Raw genomic sequence first — 20,771 nt, 5'->3', positions numbered from 1 at the left:
CTGAGATGATGATTAGCGAGAAGTATCACCCAATTCTACTGGAAAAGATACTACCAGAGATACAAAAACGAAGGTATGGAATATTTTAGCAGGATTTAACCCCCTGACACAAATCCAAAAAAAAATAATGAAATTTTTCACACCAAAACTATGAACTATATTAGACTGGTCAAGAATTTTGTCAGACATAAACCTAATTGAAAATCTATCGGTAATCTGTAAGAATCGGCTCTCCAAAATTGATTGCACTAAGGTGGAAAAACTCATTTTCTCCATAATTTAGGTATGGTTTCGAGACGAAAAAATGGCGTCCACGTACCAAAACCTTTTATAATAGATGCTTAAAAGAGTAATATCTTTGATTGAGCCCGAATGTGATCATATAACATATTAATTTGTGACATTACTAATAATAAACAAAAGATTTTACAAAACTTTATACGAAATTACAACAAAAAAAGGAGTCGCAAGACTCAAGTGGCAATTGGCAGGACAAGTTGTAAGACAAGACCTTAAATTTTGAGTTGTAGACCTGGGGGGCTAAAAGTGGCGTTAGAAGACCTCAAAAAAGATGCTTCGACAACATTGCCGCTATAGTTGTAGAAACTAGCTGCAAACAGCAATAGAGCAAAGAAAATAGAAGGATACGCAAGAGACCTTTATCCATCACTGAAGGACAGGAAGCTAAAGAAGAAGAAGAAGATAAAACCAGTATAATTATAATCTATCTCCCTCCTTCTCTTCAGTTTTTTAACACGTCAGCAGAAGAAACAATAACGGCCTAGAAAATTTCTGTAATAACTTTTAAGAAACATCTGAGACATTACTATTTATCATTAGAATCCTAACTGTCCATCAAACCTCCTCCCTTAGTATGTTAATTTGTAATTAAGTTGAGTTGAAATGAGTGGGTGGGATTTGAATTAGATATTGACGAATCTTGCTTAATCGATGTTGAATCAAATAACGAACAATTTGAAAAAAAAAACATTTAAAAAGGGTAAACACTAACATTACTTCTGACCTTAAAAAATACAATACAGCACACAATAATATGCATAATACACAAAATAACAATGTTTAAATTCCATAGTAGGATAGATGAAATTGTCTCCATTGAATGAGAGATATGAAGGTGTTTATTTTTTAACATTATTGTAGATTTATTATGCTGTTAGTTGTGGCAGAGCCCTCGCAGGGGCCTTGAGGCTCTGCAAAGCACACTTTGAGAACCACTGTAGTTAATAATTCCTTTTATGTTGAATACAATAGTAACATACTAGATATATGTGATTAAGTTACGGCTTCTAAATATTTATTTGTAAAAGAAAAACAGTTGTTTTTTACCTCTTAAATTATATATTTTTTTATTATAACCACTAAAAAAAAACTAACTAACTAACCATCACGCCGCTTCCCCGCAGGGGTAGGCAGAGAGAATAGAGCGCCACACCACTCTGTCCTTGCAAACATTCTTCGCCCCTTCCACGTTCATGCATCTTCTCATACATACCCGCCGATTGTTACGACTCATAACCTGACCACTTTCAAGTATTTGGCATACCTGATCGTGCCATGTTTATAACCACTAGTTTCGGAATTTTCAGGTCTAAATATGAACATTTATCAGTTCATATTTAGACCTGAAGATGGAAGCATAGCTTCCGAAGCTAGTCGTTAAAATAAAATAGAATATAACTCAAGTTGTAATAAAAAAGAGTTATTCTATTACAATTTCATTATGTTCTTACCACAAAGTAAATGCCGAAACAATAAATAAAATATTTTTTTTACAAGCTTTTAAATGAGGAAATAATTTTGAAAAAAAAAATTGGTTAAATTAAGCAAAAAATATGTTGTTAGGTATAATTCCGCTCAAGTAAGAACACGAAAGGTATCTATCATAACTGACATTTTCTACTGACATTTCTTGTATTTTCATATTCTACTCTACATATATTTACATATAGTGCTCAATAAATTTCATACAGGTTCATTTCACCGTTTAATGATTAATACATATTCCCGAAAGGATTTAACTACACGCTTTTTCAAAATTCATATTATTCTTTTTATGTTTGACTAATCTCATAGAATTTCATCTGAAATTAACGATAATAACCGCAAACACAAAAACGCATTTCAGTAAATTTCGTGTAATATCAATATTCTGACAATAATCAATTACATATCGCTCACTCCTTTCAAGAACGTCATAAATCAAAAATTGACAATTTTCCGTTATGCATGTTTCCGGAATGCTCAGAAAATGTACTATATCCCAGCAAAAGAGGCATATTTTCAACATGATATTTACCCGCTACAGGGCAGAAAGTGTTGTTTTTGCATTTTGAAGAAAAAGGTATTGTTTAACTATTTTTTTAAATAAACTAAATATTTTTCAAATGGAGAAAAAAACTTCAGGTTTTACCTAAAAATATCAGTTGCACAGTAAAAAGTTCAGTAAGTGGCTTGATATTTATTTTTAATACATTGTATTATATTTTTAAACTTTTAAAACGTTCTCCTGAAAAATCAAGTATTTTGATTTATGACGTTCTTGAAAGGAGTAAGCGATATGTCGAAATCAGTTTTTAGTTGGTTAATTTATTGTTGTCTACAATTGTGTTTTTCTCAATAGTTGTTTTTCTAAAATTATAATATTTTCTGTGATAATGATTTAATATAAAATGTCTGACTTCAATATAATTCTTTAAGTCAACTGAAGTCGTCTTCATGTCTCATTATAAATATATTTTTTTCTTCTTTTTTTAATTTTTTATCAAAATTTGCAAAAACTAAGTAAATTTACACTTCAACTCATTTCTTTTATTTTCAGCATTCTAAAGAAGGTTTTAACTTAAATTTGTCAACTTTTCCTATTTTAATATAGGATTGTGCCAGAATTCTTATTTCATTATAAAAAAAACTCATACCTACTTGCTTTTAATTTTGAGTAACTGAATTTAAATTTTTATTTTATTTTCATACGGTCCCAAATATGCGATATTAAAAAATAGTTATTTTTGTACATTGTTTTTTACATAACATCGCATCGCCATAATAGTAACATTTTCCGATTCAGTTTCGTTATACTAGACATATCAACTAGTTTTTTTACAGATACATTTTTAGATTTTAATGATCATACTTATTTTCACATCAGTTTGTTTATCATTTATTTGACCTTTGATAACAGATATATTCACAAATATTGTAAGCACTTCGTCATATTTAAACAACAAATAATTGTTCTATTTAAAAAAATAAACGTCTAGTTTTTATTTAAGTTGTTTTTTTTTCTCTATAAAATAGCATTTACAATTGCTGCTAATTGGATGTCTATGTTTACCTTCAATTTTACATATGATCTACCAATTTCAGATTTTAAAGAATTGGATCGTTTGTCTAGACGGTTTTTTTTTCAATTTTTAAATAACTGTCTTTTTTAAATGTTCACCCTATTTATTTGCAATGTAGTTACTTTTTATTCACTAGTCACATACGACAGAAGGTAATTTATTGATTACTTTAATGAGCAGTGGTTGACTTGGTAGAGAGGCAGGCACATAGCTTAGTTGTTTTTGTTTTATTGTCATACTATTTGTCAAGTACAAAATTGATTAAATATCAAATAACACTTAAATTTAATTTAATAAATTTACCTATCGCTTCAACCCAAAAAAACAAGGCAAAAGGATATTTCGTTTCTCAAACAATACATGCATTCTTTACTCATGTGATACTTTATCGACTAAGGTTATTTTTTTTGATGTTCAATAAACATTTTTTCAGAATCTTTTTTAAAATATTTAGGTTGAGTGTTTAAGGAACTAAGGTTTAAATGGCATATACATTATATAAAATATAATATAAAATAAAAATAATAATATAATTTATTTTTGACATCTCATCAAAGACTATATCCCATCCTTGTCTCATGACATCAAGACTTTATCCCATCCTTGTCTCACGTCTCTTCTTATATATAGACTTTTCTTATGCATAGGTGTGAAGAACTGTAATTGGTACTCATGTTTTTTTTTATTCTGATTTCTCAAATATTGTTACTGTTGTTTTTCCTTCCAATAAAATGAAAATAAAAAAAATAAAAAAATAAAAGATGAAGAAGAATATAGAAGTCTTGGCATTTACGGGGCTGACGACCGTCATAGGCTGGTTTAAGTGATCACTTTACACACGTGTAACATTCACCAATTCTACCCATCATTGACAAACACACTACTCAAATTCTTGGATGTTCTACATATATGAACCAATTTAGAAATCTTTGATAACATGTCAAAAAATAATATGAAAATAACACTTGTAATCGGAAATAATCCAGATTTTGTGAACAAGTATTTGGACACACTCAAAATGTCAAAATGTAAAAATAATGAATTTAAATAAGGACAATAAATAAAAATAATGAAATTAATTAGTACTAACGCCTCATAAATTTGTTTAACAGTTCCTACCTCACCCATTCGATCTACATGTCCAAGCCATCTCAACACACCTTTCTCAATTTAATCAATGGTGCTTATCAATGCATCATGTACTTATTTCAGCATTCAAAACAAGAAATTGCATTTTCAAATAGTATTTAATTACGAAGTAAAAGGATTATGGTAAAATCTATGAATTTCACGACTTTATTGCGATTCACTTTCCTGAAAAAAAAAACGCAATTATTCCACACAATTAATTTTGTACAAAAATATTTCATTTAAAAAGACGAATATTTAAAATACCTAAGATTAAAATTTACCAGCGACATAAGACCTATAAACATTCAGGATTTTCAATTGAAATAATGATAAAATTCGCACACCAAGAATTTAAAGTAAGCTCTCGAAAGCTCTTTGTTATTTTAAAGACTTTTATACAAGAATTCAGGAAGAAAATTTTTGTGAAGTCTTCGTGATACCATTTCATTGAAATTGGTATTTTTATGACAGAAATATCGGTAGCCTACTACTTAAGCTTATCCTCTAGTTATACAGATACCTACCTCAATATTTTATATTTTTCATTGTTATCTTTTTTTAAGGATTTTTTTTTATTATTTCAGACTAAGTAATACACTTTTAAGGTAAATGAATCATATGGTGTATTTAGAGATTATTAAAAAGATTAGGAAAGATTCTTAAAAGGTGTGGAGTGAATGAATGACGAGAGACTGACTAAAATAGTATTTTTGGCAAATGCAAATAGGACAACCGAAAGAAAATCAAATCAATCAAAACCTAAAATCTGGTCGTATCAAATGTTTGTATAACCAAAGAACATGTGTGAATACTTTTGTAGATGATACATCTAATATATGGATATAGAGGAAGCCAGAAGTGTATGTCGGGACTGAGGAGAGTGGCATTCTATACTCTTTGTCAACACCCACTTAGAACAGCATCTTGATTGTTAGATTGATCATCTTGTAGAAGTAGTAGTATGTAATATAAGTTAATATATGCACATATATCATAAGAGCCAAAACTATTTATCACATAAAGGTTTATAACATAAACTATGTACATAAAGGACAGAGTAAGAAACTCAGATATAAGAAAAATCTGGGATGTTGAAGATGTTGTGGGATGGGGAAGAGAAAAAAGACGTTTCTGGAGAGATCATGTGAGAAGAGCGAGTTTGGATCGAGTGGTGAGGGTGGCAGCGGACAGCAACATAAGCGGGATCAGACCCCCAGGAAGACCACCTAAACGATGGAAGGATAGCTGGTCTTCCACCCCCCAGGAGCGAACCAAGAATGACAGGACCTAGTCCTAAAAGAAAAAGAAGAAGAAGAAGAAGAGGTTTAATACTATAACGTACGATATTTTTTTTATAGCTTTACACATTTCTATAAAAAAATGAACTGTCAAATAATTTTTTTTATCTGGATTTAATTTTATATTTTAAATTGGTAAATACCACTATCTACCTCCGCCTCCGCAGTGTAATGGTCAGCATGCTCGGCTACCGTTTTGGAGGTCCCGGGTTCAATTTCCAGCAGGTTTAAAAAATATTAGTGATTTTACACTCTAAACTTTTACACCCTGGACTCATCCCTGAAACAGAGCCATCACGTACAATACGATGCAGTGCCCTATGCACCATTGGGTGTGGATAAGGGTTAGAAGATGTGCTGCTTAACCAGGTCTGAACAGATTGCAAAATATCTTTTTTTTTTAATTCATAAACAAATAAAATCTAGCTGCAATAAAAGTACGAAGCATCTAATTTTCTTTTAAATCACAAGAGTGGGACATTAAATGATTTGCATTATGTAGTTTTTGAATTTTTTTTATAGATATGTACTGAAAGAAAGACGATAAAGTATCTCGTCTAGGTAAATAAATAATATCCTTTACGCGACAGTAAATTTTGTAACGGAAATAGGGGAAATATATTTACCCACCCATAACGTACCCGAAAATTCATAATTATAATACACGAGGACATAACAAAATACATGTGGAGCTGATAAACACTACTATATTTGGAGTAAGGTCCTTAAAATATTGCCTATACCCAAATTAACCAAACTGCCTGACATATAAAATAGAACACATTCGGGGATCAAAAATAAATGACCTGAAAAAAATACTTTATGGAAAGATATACATGTAGTGTTTAGTCATATGTTCTTATTTTGTTTTAACCTTATGTTTATTTAAATTTTCTCATGTGTTATATTTTCTTATTATTGATATTTTCTCATTTGTTTATTTTAAATATGCTTCTTACTTTATGTTTTTCTCATTTATTTTTTTTAAATATGCTTCTTATGCCTAATTATTATACCTGTTTATTGTTTTTATATTTTGCCATGTATTAGTTTTGGTTATTTAAAAAACAAATATTATTTGTGTTCCAATCGTGTTTACCTCAATCCCATGTTCCAAAATGAGAAATAGAAATTACTCATCGGGAATATTATATATACATATAATATGACTTATGTATGAAATATGTTTTGAAAAATAAATAAATAAATTTTCCATTAAATATTACAATATTAAATTAAAACATAATTCTAGCATAATCAAATCGCTTTTAGTATAAGTCCATAATCCTTTTAAGTTGGGATATAATAACAAATAATCGCATTATTTTGGAACCAGGTTTATGGCAGTATACATATACGAATGAATAGTAAAAACATATATTTGCGGTCTTAGGAATTATGTTATTGTTCTTACATATTGATTAATTTCAAAGGAAGATTTCTTTTTTATTTACTTATTGTAATAAATAAAACCGGTAAGTACTTACATTTTACAATTTCAAATTCATTATTTAAAATACATCCATATTAAGAGTCCACCATTTTTGTTAACAGTTTCTTTAAAAACAAATATAAAATAAACAGAATCATTCATAAAACCTTCATATCTTCCTGGAATTATATCAAAATTAAATTTAAAAAAACCTAAAAATAGTCTTTAACTGCAAAAAGTAAGCAATTTTTAAACATTGAATTAACTTATATACCCTACATAATTAAGATCTACATATGTAATTAAATCAACTTATTAATTTCCAGGCGTAGATAAATAAAAATTAATTTAAAAATATATAAAAATTCGGGAATATAAACAAATCTTTTAAGGGTTTTATATTCAAATTCTTCGAACCCTCTGATGGCTCTTATAAGTCTGAGAAACGTTGAGGGTAGGATTTGGTATTTATTTTAAAATACAGAATACAGGAGATGGTTGGTTTTTAAAAAAATAATAAATAATTTATACAGAGGATTCTTGGATTAACAAACCTCAATTTTTTTATTGATTGATTTGGCGTTTAATTTGTAGAACTCCATTTTAATTAACATATTAAATGTTAAAATAATACACTGATTTTGTATGGACTATTGAATTGTATTGTACTCTAAATCAGTGTTTGATTTTAACAATTAAAATATAAGTAAACTTATTTTATTTTATGTTTTTTTCATGGAAAACCCTTGAACTAGCCATAACATTTAATGAATGAATAAACCTCTATCTACATAACGAATAGGCCATGTACAAAAAACGTCGATGCAACTAATGGTATCATATACGAACAAATGGATCTTCATATGAATCGTTAACTCTTTTTCCTCTCTTTGTCAGTCGTATTTAGTCGATGCATCATATTTATTGACCCGACAATGAAAGATGCCCACGAAGTTCAAAATATTTTTAAAAGCTTTTTTTTTGAAAAGGGTGGTTCGAATGACTTTGTTGAGAAATCCATCACCTTACTAGATTGTGCTTTGGATTTGATAATCAAAACCTCAAGTATACAGTAAATATTATTGACATTTTTAAGTATCGATAAAAATTAAAATCACTAGATTTACTGATTTGTTTTCAAAATCTATTAGGATTCCTTATATCGAGGTTCCACTGTACACTCTTCTGGTGAATGTTTGTTGACTGATTCAAGTAAACATTATTTACTTCATTTATGAATTAATTTTTAAATCAAACACTGATTTTTTGAGTCTATCATGTTGTATTTTATGAAAAACACGTAAAAATAAATATTGTGGCAATTTATTCGCTTGTTATGGCATTTTCAAACGAAACATTCATTGTAACCGTCAAATGCATTCATTTGTTTAACTCATAGTAAAGCAATTATATAGACTTATATGGAAAAAACTCTTTTAACATAAAAAAGAAAAATAAATTACATTCTTGTGTTAGTTTCAGTACAGTACGAATAATCTATAGAAACGCAAATTATGAAATTCAAACAGTTTGTTTCATGAGCTACTCAAAAAAATTTACTTATTCATGAACTCCCCTTATTTTCCCATTGAAGATGTATAATAAATATTTAAAAAGACAGCCACATAATAAAAAAAAATATTACTTTTTGACATTCTTATGCCGTAACTTTTTTATTGGTAGTTGTAAAAATAGATCATAACTTGGAACATAATAACTTACGAGGGCTTTCTGTGACCTCAGATCATCAAATACAATATTACACGGACTGATAAAAACAAACGTGGTTGAAATATGCAGAATCTGCAAACATTTTTCGCATGTTCTGCTACATTTGGCTTCTAAAACCGGGCATAATGTTTGATAGCGGCTATTTGAATACATTTGTATTCTACCATTATTTGAGTATTTATTTATGTATCTTTATTCTAAACCTTGATGAAGAGTGCAAGCAACTAAGGTTCACAAGTTATATAGGTACACTATTTAATAAACAATGAAAAAAAAAAAGATTATTTATAGATTTATATTATCCACTGACACTTCGTGATGGAATTGGATTTTAATATATTATTAGATTAAAACTAATATTTTTAGCTTTTCCACTTTATTTTTATTTGACCAGCGACCGGGTTTTGTCATTACCGACATCATCAGACTGGTCCGATGATGATGATGATGATGATGACCAGTCTGATGATGTCGGTAAAGACGAAACCCGGACGCTGGTCAAATAAAAATAATGTGGAAAAGCTAAAAATATTGGTTTTAATCTAATAATATCGCTCACTCCTTTCAAGAACGTCATAAATCAAAAAACTTGATTTTTCAGGAGAACGATTTTGAACTTTAAAAATATAATGCAATGTTTTAAAAATAAATATCAAGCCACTAATTAAGCTTTTTACTGTGCAACAGATCTTTTGAGATGAAACCTAAAGGTTTTTTCTCCATTTGAAAAATATTTATTTTATTTAAAAAAAAATAATTAAGCAATACATTTTCTTCAAAATGCAAAAACAACACTTTCTGCCCTGTAGCGGGTAAATATTATGTTTAAAATATGCCGCTTTTGCTGGGATATAGTACATTTTCTGGGTATTCCGAAAACATGCACAACTGAAAATTTACGAATTTTGATTTATGACGTTCTTGAAAGGTGTGAGCGATATATTAAAAGATTATTATGTTTAATTTAATTGAATCTCTGCATAACTCCGTTTAACTCTCGATTACCTATTTCGGACACAGTGTTATTTTAACTCTCATATTTTACTTTCAGATACCAAGCAATCGTCTGGCCAATGAAACCGAGGATGTCTAAGACCTGTTCTCTGGTTATGATTGGAGTGATCTGGCTTACTGGAATGGCCCTAGCTATCCCTTGTCTTCTATACTCTTCGACCGTCACATACAAGTAAACACATTTTGATAATTATTTTAAATTTGATTTTGGAACAGGTAGATGATTTCATATATTTGGGTAGTATGTTTTCTAGGGATGGAAAGATTGATAAAGACATAGAAAGGAGAGTGAATGCTGGGAACAGAGTGAATGGTGCACTAAAATCAGTTTTAGCAAATAAAAATCTATCAGCGGAAGCTAAACTGGCAGCACACAATGGAGTTCTGGTTCCAACCCTTATGTATGGAAGCGAAGCATGGAGTTGGCAAAAGAAGGATGAAAGCAGACTGAATGCAGTCGAAATGCGATCCCTCAGACGAATGTGTGGCAAAACGATGTTTGATAGATGTTCGAATGATGAAATAAGGAAAAAATGTAAGGCTGAGATAAGCATTATCGATAAAATTAAGAAAAGTGTGTTGAGATGGTTTGGACATGTGGAGCGTATGAGCGAAGAAAGAACGGTTAAACAAATTTATGGAGCGAATGTAGTTGGAAAAAGAAGCAGAGGACGACCGAGGAAAACTTGGCACAATCAGGTATGTCAAATACTTGAAAGCGGCCGGGTCAGGAGTCGTAATAATCGTCGGGTATGTATGAGGAGATGCATGAATGTAGAAGAGGCAAAGAATGTTTGCAAAGACAGAGTGGTGTGGCGTTCGATTCTCTCTGCCTACCCCTGCGGGGAAGCGGCGTGATGGTTAGTTAGTTAGTTAGTTAGTTTTAAATTTATCCCCAACAAATTAATTCGGAACTCAATAGTGTGATCCTCAAAGGATACTATTTAGTGATTTTTTAATGTTTGATTAGAATCTGATTATTTACATAATTACAATTTCTGTCTTTCCCATTTAAATTTACATGAATTTTCCATGAAAAAATTTTTTTAACTTAAGCAGCCCATTATCAGAAAAACAATTTAAAATATGAAAAAAATGAGCTTACCCCAACTACTCAAAAGAATGTATTTTTTAATCTACTATGTACGTTGTATTTCATTGCTGTATAACATATAAAATTAAAATTTGTGAAAATTTCTAAACTTGGCTTATTTTGGCATTTTCAAAAGAATGAGTCAATTTCAAACAAAATTTACATTTATGTATTTTTTACCAATAAAAAACAATTTTTGTAAAAAGTTTTAAATCAAACACAGATTTTTTGAGTCTACCAAATTGTATTATATTAACAAAAAACATAAAAAAAAATATTTTTTGACAATTGCTTCGCCTAGTTTTGGCATTTTCAAACGAATGACAATTTTGACATTCATTTGAAAAAGCCATAACTAGGTGAAACAATTGTCACAATATTATTTTTGAATGTTTTATTAACAAAAATACATAAAAATTAATTTTGTAGCAATTATTTCGCCTAGTTATAGTATTTTCAAACGAATGACAATTTTGACATTCATTTGAAAATGCCATAACTAGGTGAAACAATTGTCACAATATTATTTTTGTATGTTTTATTAACAAAAACACATAAAAATTAATTTTGTAGCAATTATTTCGCCTAGTTATGGCATTTTCAAACGAATGGCAATTTTGACATTCATTTGAAAATGCCATAACTAGGTGAAACAATTGTCACAATATTATTTTTGTACGTGTTTTTGTTATTACAATACAACTTAGTAGACTCAAAAAATCTACGTTTGATTTAAAAATTAATACATAAATTAAATTACTATAAATACCTCTAAAGAACATTAGAACAACGGGCTTAGTATACGAAAATAACGGTTATTTTAGAACACTGATAACCTTTTTCTCTGTAAGTATCTTAAGTGTATTAAGAATAAAGATAATATCAAATTACAGCTTAAATCGTATAAGGTACAGTATTACAATGAAAATCATTTTTATTGACGATGAAGTAAATACGTTGTGCTAGCATGAATTCTCCAAAAACTAAATGAAAGATGATAGTTTATAAAATAAGAGGACAACCCTTGTAAATCATTTATTTCGAATGGCAAATAAGTGAAATAAATTCAATCACTATCTTAAGATATTTTCGTCTCTGAAAGCACAGGCCATTAAATAATTGGTTCGCTTCCTTAATAAAGGCCGGTTTACGTTGGTTGATTTAACAACAAAAGAACATACTCTATAGTATTCGAGACAACTTATTTTCTTTGAATAGAAACTTTATGAGTTTATGACAGAAAATGAAGACGAAAAATAATAAGGAGTGTCAAATATAAGGAATGTATTAGAGGTGGAACACGTTAAACTTATTTTTGAGACAAAATTGGGTCAAATTGTTGATTCTTTGTTTGTCTTTTTCAAGTTCAAGTTCTACAATAGATGTCGCCACTCGACCATGTTTGATTCTCATATGTTTAAATATAAATATGTATGTATATATATACATATATATATATATATATATATATATATATATATATATATATATATATATATATATATATATATATATATATATATATATATATATATATATATATATATATATATATATATATATATATATATATATATATATATATATATATATATATATATATATATATATATATATATATATATATATATATATATATATATATATATATATATATATATATATGTATATATATATATATATATTTATATAAATATATAATATTGCGAATGTGAGAGGGAAAACAGAGCGTGGACGACCGAAAAAGACTTGGCACGATCAGATCAATCAGAACCTAAAATCTGGCGGTGTCAAAAGTCTGCGTAATCGGAGGGCATGTATGACTAGATGTATGGATGTGAAGGAGGCTAGGAGTGTATGTCAGGACAGAAGAGTGTGGCGTTCCATCCTCTCTGCCTACCCCTGCGGGGTAACGGCGTGATGGTAGTAGTAGTAGTAGTAGTATAATATTATATAGTTTATCTTTGGACACAAATATGAACTGAAAACTTAAAAAATATTCTTAATACAAAAAGACAGAAAAAAAAATCGCAATGCGACGTCTGTACATTACTGAAAAATCCTTCTTATATCGATTAAAAGAATGCGAAAAAAAGAAGAGAAGAGATGTTTTATCTACTCTACAAGGGTACTTTATATAAGTACTCTCAGTTTTCGCCTACCTCTGAATTTTACCGAAATCCGCCAATGTAAACACCGCTTAAGTCTTAGAACTTTACCTTATATTTTTTCTTCACAAGCCTTAAATCTTATTAGATGTTCGGGACTCCGTGAAATTACTACTTTTTTTGTTCGACTGACCATCCTTCCATCTTTTACAATTCTCTTTATTTATAGCCTTGGGGTTGTTTACATTTATTGCTGCGTTCAATACGTAAGCAACGCTATTAGTCGGACTAAAAATATGGTTAGCTTTTATTATTTCAATAGTTCAATTTATAAAGCGAACACGCAAACCCAACACCCTAGATCTGTATCCTATAAATAGAAAATAGTCATAGTAATCAACCGTATTTCTACCTTAATTCATCAGTTTTATATGAATCTAATATCGAATATTAAAACTCGATTTCAATGTAAATATTGGAGCAGTAAAAACCCTTTTTCATTGAATGAATAAGTCCGTCACGAACTAAAAGGTTTTAAGGAAGCCTCATTAACCCTGGACTAGTCGATCATTAAAATGTCATGTTAGGGTTTGCGCAGCTTACGTGTTTAGTCTTATTGAACTTAATAAATTTCATTTATTTATTCGGCAGTCACTTTGTGGTAAAATCTATCCATTTTTAATTAATGTTTTACTTAGTATATACCACTATTTCTTAAAACCGACTTCGACACGTGTTTCGATGCATTCTGCATCATCGCGGTGTTTGAAAATGATGCGGAATGCATCGAAACACGTGCCACAGTAGATTTTAAAAAAATAGTGGCATATACTAAGTAAAACATTAATTAATAATGAACTTAAAAAAAATGAAACGAATTACTTCTATTGAAAAGTTTGTTTTTTATCAAACAAAATTAATGAAAGTCTTCCTTAATTAAATACTCAAATATATCAGTCAATGTTCTTTTAAGGCACAGATACTATAAGATATTCTTCGTTATTTTTGATGAGATGTCAAAAAATAATTTATACTAACATCACTAAAAAAAAAAAGAAAAAAAAATCACCCTGATAAAATTAGTTTTTAATCATGTATTTGTAATATATTTTGCCATTTTTATGGGGTCACTTCTTTCCAATCATCTGCAAACTAAATAATAGTTAGCTGGAGCACATCAGATGATACGAGTGACGATATTTCGCATAAATAAAATAAGTGAACCCTGAAGTAAAAGTTGTTCAAGCACAAGTAGTTTCGATCATTTTGTCATTACTCTAAACCTTATCCGTCTAATAAAGTAAAACTGTTAGCGATTTGGAAATACGTTAGCCTGTTACTGAACTGTTTGTCTCTTAAAATCACGATTCTGGATATTGACACAGGCCCAAATAACGATATTGAAAGAGGAAATTGGCAAAAAAGGTCTATATTAAGAAAATGAAATTCTTTCCAAGTATGTCAACGTATTTCTAGAGAGATATCCTCCACCCTGTATGACTACCAAAGACTACCAAATTCTTGTACATCTATGTTGATATGTCAAAATAATAATATCAAGTACATACCTATATTTATAAAATTAAACTGCCTTATTTTTTATCACCTTTTATTGGTACTTTTTCTTCCAACCGATTTCAACAAGAACCTTGTCATCATCGGGGTTAAACATGCACTAATTCTCAAACATTGAAATATTCATAGTTAGGTGAGTGGACGCGTTACAGCACCTTAAATCTAGCGAGAAAAAAGTACTTTTAAAAAATGGTTAAAAACAAAGTTGTTTTGTTTTAAAAAGTTTATAAAATGTGCCACAAAGTATTTGTGAAAAACATTTAGGAAATAAATATTTCATACTCTTTTTGTGAAACTCATTCTCTGAATTGTTTACTCTGTTAAATGAATGAGACGTTTTTAGTTTATTTAGTTTTAAAATGTAGAAATAAATAATCAAATATTAATATTTTTTTCTTTCCTTATTGCAAAAGAAATAAATGATTTTATTTTTTGTTTCTCCATACATTGCGTCCTCTTAATTTTCCTTCCCTTCTTTCTTATCTGAAATCTATCTTTCGAGAGTTGCTTTATATAAATGACTTCTCAGTGAAGTAAAACATCAACATCCTTTTTCTTATTAGATCCTCAGCCTATATATATCCTTAGTTAGGGTGGTAAGATTCATTTATTCAGTAAATTGGCAAAGTGGATGTGTTCTTAAAAGATCTACTCACTAAAACCTGATCAATTGAATCAAGGGTTTAGTGAATCGAACAAAGAAATAGAATAATTGATTACTCATCCATTAACATTCTCACTTACTGATAAATTGTGGACCAAGAAACGAAATAATTACAAAAACTTCTTCCTACTCTTATTCGCGTTTAATTTAAATTTATGTTAAAATGAATTAATGACTTATTATAGTCCAGAAGAATATTAAATAAAAACACTTTTATTTATTTTGACCCCACTGGGAATCGAATCCGAGGAGTCCATCGCGGTAGCCAAACGCGTTATACACTGCATGATAAAGGCGGTAAAAGGGTCGCAATATTTGTATTATCCTGTAGACCTTTTTTGCAGCTTCTCGGCCTAAAATTTATCCGTAAATCAATAAATCCGCAAATCAGTCAACCCGTGAAAGGGTTAGCGTTAGTGAAGGAAATCCACTAAAAATTGGAATTTGGTCACTAAATCAAAATAAATGAACGGGTCATTAAGAACGGATCGTTAACGAACGACCCGATCCAATCACGAGTCCAACAAGGATTTCCAATCCTGTTATCTGTTACTCTTGAACGAAATACTGTTTGCTCATGAATATCCATTCATTTAATTTTAATAATAGTGCTATAAAATTTGGTAGATTCATTGGAAAAGTTCCGTTTTCGGGTTAATTCAAAACGTGTTTCGCAATAAAAGTAGGTCTCTAGTGGGCAGTAGAAGGTTTGCACGCACAATAAGCACAAACATATGAGCGATAAATATTGTCTGATCTTTCGATTGTCCCATAATAGTTATTCTGAATTCGTTTTTGTAACGTAAAAACATAAATATCAAGCGTTCAATTATGAAGCAAAAAAATGAGAATGGCCTTTCACCACACAATGGGCGAAATTTACGTAGAAGTATATTATGTTTTATACGTAAAGGTCGAATGACCATAAACTGTATGAATTATGAAATAAAATAAAAAATATATCGAATTACTTCAAAATATATACAGTTTATTAACAAACCTTAAGAATAAAATTTTTTCTTTTTATATATGTATTTGACATGATTTTTTTTGAAATTGTATGTTACTTGGTCAATACCACTTAATATAATATAATACCACACTCTTTAATACTTACCTGTAATATTAAACTCACCTGAGATCCTCTTTTATTCTATTTTGCGATGTATATAGTAATTGGTAACAACAGGAAAAAAAATTGTTTGTTACTTTTTAGGGCAAATATATCTAAATCATTATTGAAAATAAATAAAAAGAATGCTCTGATATTTCTTAATATAAAAGCATTATTCATACATTATTTCATATTTAATCATAACAACTTGATATGATTTTTAATTCTTAGTTTATTTAAAAAAAAATTACTTCTACCGACCCTTATCGCACCCAAGAGTGCATAGGTCACTACATTAAATTGATGCTATGTTAATTTGATTATTTATTATATGAAGACAGAGTGATTAGACTCGCGTATTAGGTACTAGTCCAGAGAAATATTAAATATATATTATGGTAAAAAAAAAAATTACCCTCCCGGGAATCAAACCTGAGACCTCCAGCATGGTAGCTAAATATGCTGAATGTGGTAACGAGTACGCTTTAAAGGCAGACATATAAGTAAGCTAGGGGTTATGATATATTTAAAATAATACTTCAAAAATACCTACAAAACAGGTTTAATAAAAAATGATTCACGTATACTACGAGCAACGATTTAGTAAAGTTTATAAGCGAAAAACAACACTGAGGCGGCATCAATAATATTGTTTTGTTTATATTTTCACAATTGACCCTTTTTCTATACGGTCCGTGAAAAAGGTCGTTGACCAAATTACATATTAACACAATATTAATTTCCCAACATATGAATGGAAATTTAATTAAAATAAACCATAGAGTTTCTTAGATCTTTCTTGATTGCGACAAGTAATATAAATTAATACGCTCGAGAAAACAGATTTAATGACTATGATATCCAGAATGAAGATTGAAAGCACAACCCTCCTCTTAAATTGTGTGCGTACTAATTCATCTAATTAATATAACCATGAGGAATTCATATAATTAAAATAATAAACGGTTCGTTTAAATATGTAGACAGAATAAATGATTTAAGTAAAATAATATCTTTCATTCGTAGTCAAAAGGCGCTAACTATACTTTTAACCAAAATCTTATCATAACTTTATGATATCATATAAAATTAGTTTATTCTTGTTTGATATAGCATAATATATGTATATTTATATATATTACTGATATTTCAACATAGATAAACAAATATTTTATTTATTGTTTCGGCATTAACTTTGTGGTAAGACATGTTACAATGATTAAAGAAAACACTTGTTTTTTACCACTTGAGTTTTATTAAAGACTACATGTTTCAAACTTCCATCATTCAGGTCTGTATAGTAAAAAACAAGTTTGTAAAAAACAAGTGTTTTCTTTCATCATTGTGAGATAAACAAATGAATTATTACAACACCGTACCATTTCGTTTATATTTTCGTTTATAATTTGCTTATTAATTAAAATTAAATGAAATATTTTCGTTTATAATTTGCTTATTAATTAAAATTAATAACTCCATGATATTATTTTTTGAAAATTATAATATTTGGTTACTAAAAATATCTTGATATCTCAACTTAGATGAAAAAATAAATAGAAATCATGGCTTTTACAGAGCTTACGACCTAAAATAGGTTGGATTTGGGTTGTGGTCCCGTGGCTAATGTCATGGACTCGGAGTCTTGATTTTTGGGTTCGAATCCACTCCAGCATAATTTAAAACGTATTTATAAGTTTTAGGAAGTTCTATATATATGAACCAATTTCGAACTTCTTTTATTAAAATATATGAATCAATTTCGAACAATTCGAAATTGATTCATATATTTTAATAAAAATTGAACACTTGAATAATCCACTTAATTGAGTTTTATTTTTATTTACGACTAGTTTCGAAAACGACAATTGTTTTCATCTTCTGGTACAAATAAGTCAGGAATAATTTAGTAAATTTAGAAATACATAAAAATTTTAATTCAGATAAAACAATAATTAATAATATACTGTTTCAAAATACGTCACCATCATTATCAATGTTTCCCTTTACAAAAAATGTTGTTCCTTAACCCCCCTACCTATATTTATTAACCTATATATACACCTAAATATGTTTTTATTCGTTAGTTTTAATTTGTACCAGAATATGAATACAATTGTCGTTTTCGAAACTAGTCGTAAATAAAAATAAAACTCAATTAAGTGGATTATTCAAGTGTTTAATTTTTATTAAAATAATCATGTCATTCCACAAAATTAATGCCGAATCAATAAATAATATGATTCATATATTGTATATAGCACTTCTAAAAATTTGAGAAGTCTGTTTGTCAATAATGGGTAGAATTGGTGAATGTTACACGTGTATAAAATGATCACTCAAACCAGCCTATGATGGTCGTCAGCCCCGTAAATGCCCAGACTTCCATATTTTTCTTCGTCTTTGATGAGATGTCAAAAAACAATATGAAAAATAACTCCCATAATTTTAGATAATCCAGATTTGAAAACAAGTATTTCGACACACTAAAAATGTTGTAAATAAACTATTTGCTTAGTAAAGATAGTACATCAACCATGCTATTACATGGAGATCGCTGTAATGAATATGTAAAACCAATTGTTATGCAAATTGATATGGGTTATGTTCAACATGCAGCAAAACTAAAGACTTAGATAAATGGCAAAGTTTGCTATAATGGTGCTAAGTTACCGTGAATTTACATACATATTACACGTGCGTATTATAATTGTAATAATACCATGTCTGTTTTCGCTTATCCGCTTTACATACTTTCTACCATATCATATTATATTTAGATGGGCCAAAAGAATCTTCCTTCATCTTCTTTTATTTTATAAAAACATTCATGAATCTCAATCAACAGTAAATGTCTGAGAACACTTTTGAGTTTATAAATATAAACTATATTAACTAGTTTCTAGGATATCTGTTGTTTTAGAGACTAGTTATATAGGGTGACAAAGAAAAATGATAACTTTTTAACAATGTTATAAAATCAAAAGGAAAAGAAGAATAAATATTTTATTTATATTTTTTTATAAAATAAAACAACTTTGTTTTAACTTATTTTTATTGGTACACTTTTTCCAACCGGTTTCGACAAGAACATTTTCATCACCAGGGTTTATGTACTAATTCTAAAACATTGAAATACTCATAGTTAGGTTAAAGTTAATAAATAATAGTAATAAAACCCTTCTCCGCACCACAATGATGCATAGGGCACTGCGTCATATAAACGAAGTGTTATCTTGATCGTTTTACACACGAAGGAAAGGTGATCAGCCCTCCGCTTCAGGTACCAGTCCAGGGTAATAATATTGAATAAATATTACAGTGAAAAAATCACTTATATTTATTTTACCCCCCTTGGGAATCGAACCCGGGACCTCCAGAACGGTAGCCGAGCGTGCTGACCATTACACTACTGAGGCGGACAAGTATAGTTAATAACCAAACGATTCCAAAAACTTCCACGCACTCCGTACACAATATGAAAATGTGATGTGGGTAACCAGTAAAAAGAAACAACTATATATTAGTCACATCTGTTTAACAGAGTCCACAGTTCTGATATATAAAGTCTTCCTTTTTTAGGGTTCAATCTAGTAACACAAATTAATCTTGTTTCCGTTTTTCAACATTTCCATTGAGATTTAAGCTAGTTATATAAATAGTGATCTAAAAAGGTACCCTGAAATCCCACGCATATGAGATTAAGTTTATTACCTATGTAAATAATGTCAAACTTTGAAGCTTTTCAAATCGCTTTCCTTTATACTACAGACATTTTTCAGATTCAGTAATTCACTTTTCAGTTGAATAAAATTTTCGCATAAATTGGTCGAGCATTTTTATTTATTTAAATAAGAGTTTCAATGGAAAATATATTTTTTTAATAAAGTATAATTAATACATATATCGCGAATTTTATAAAACTTTTTGTCTAGGGCACTTCATTAAATTGTGTTGTAAAAAGTCTTATCCTTTTATAATTTTATAAACGGATTTATATAAACTTCTTATACAGAATATAAGTATATAAGCTGGCACATTGCTTATAAGCAGCATCTTCCATTCACCCAAAAACAAACTATTGGTAATGTACAAAAGATAGCCTTATAAAACCGTTTATAAAAAGAAAACAGAGAGTTCTCGTTCATACTTATGTTAATATAAAGATTTAAGAAAACATACTATATATTTAAATAAATTCAAATACGTGAAAATAAATAATTGTAACATCTAATATAAAAATAAATTTAAA

General features: G+C 29.1%; 1 protein-coding gene across 1 annotated transcript in view; it reads left to right on the top strand.

The window, feature by feature from the left end:
- The window catches only part of TkR86C (Tachykinin-like receptor at 86C), a 178,735-nt gene that overhangs the window by 98,076 nt on the left and 59,888 nt on the right, over nt 1-20,771 (top strand). Inside the window, exon 5 of the mRNA XM_088257200.1 lies at nt 10,006-10,140. Within this exon, the coding sequence (XP_088113326.1) occupies nt 10,006-10,140 (135 nt within the window). The remainder of the gene's footprint in view (nt 1-10,005; nt 10,141-20,771) is intronic.

Source organism: Brachycentrus maculatus, unplaced genomic scaffold, assembly GCF_059751285.1.
Source record: "Brachycentrus maculatus isolate JH-2025_06_01 unplaced genomic scaffold, ASM5975128v1 h1tg000074l, whole genome shotgun sequence".
Classification (NCBI taxonomy): domain Eukaryota; kingdom Metazoa; phylum Arthropoda; class Insecta; order Trichoptera; family Brachycentridae; genus Brachycentrus; species Brachycentrus maculatus.
This window is presented reverse-complemented; position numbering and strand designations above follow the sequence as displayed.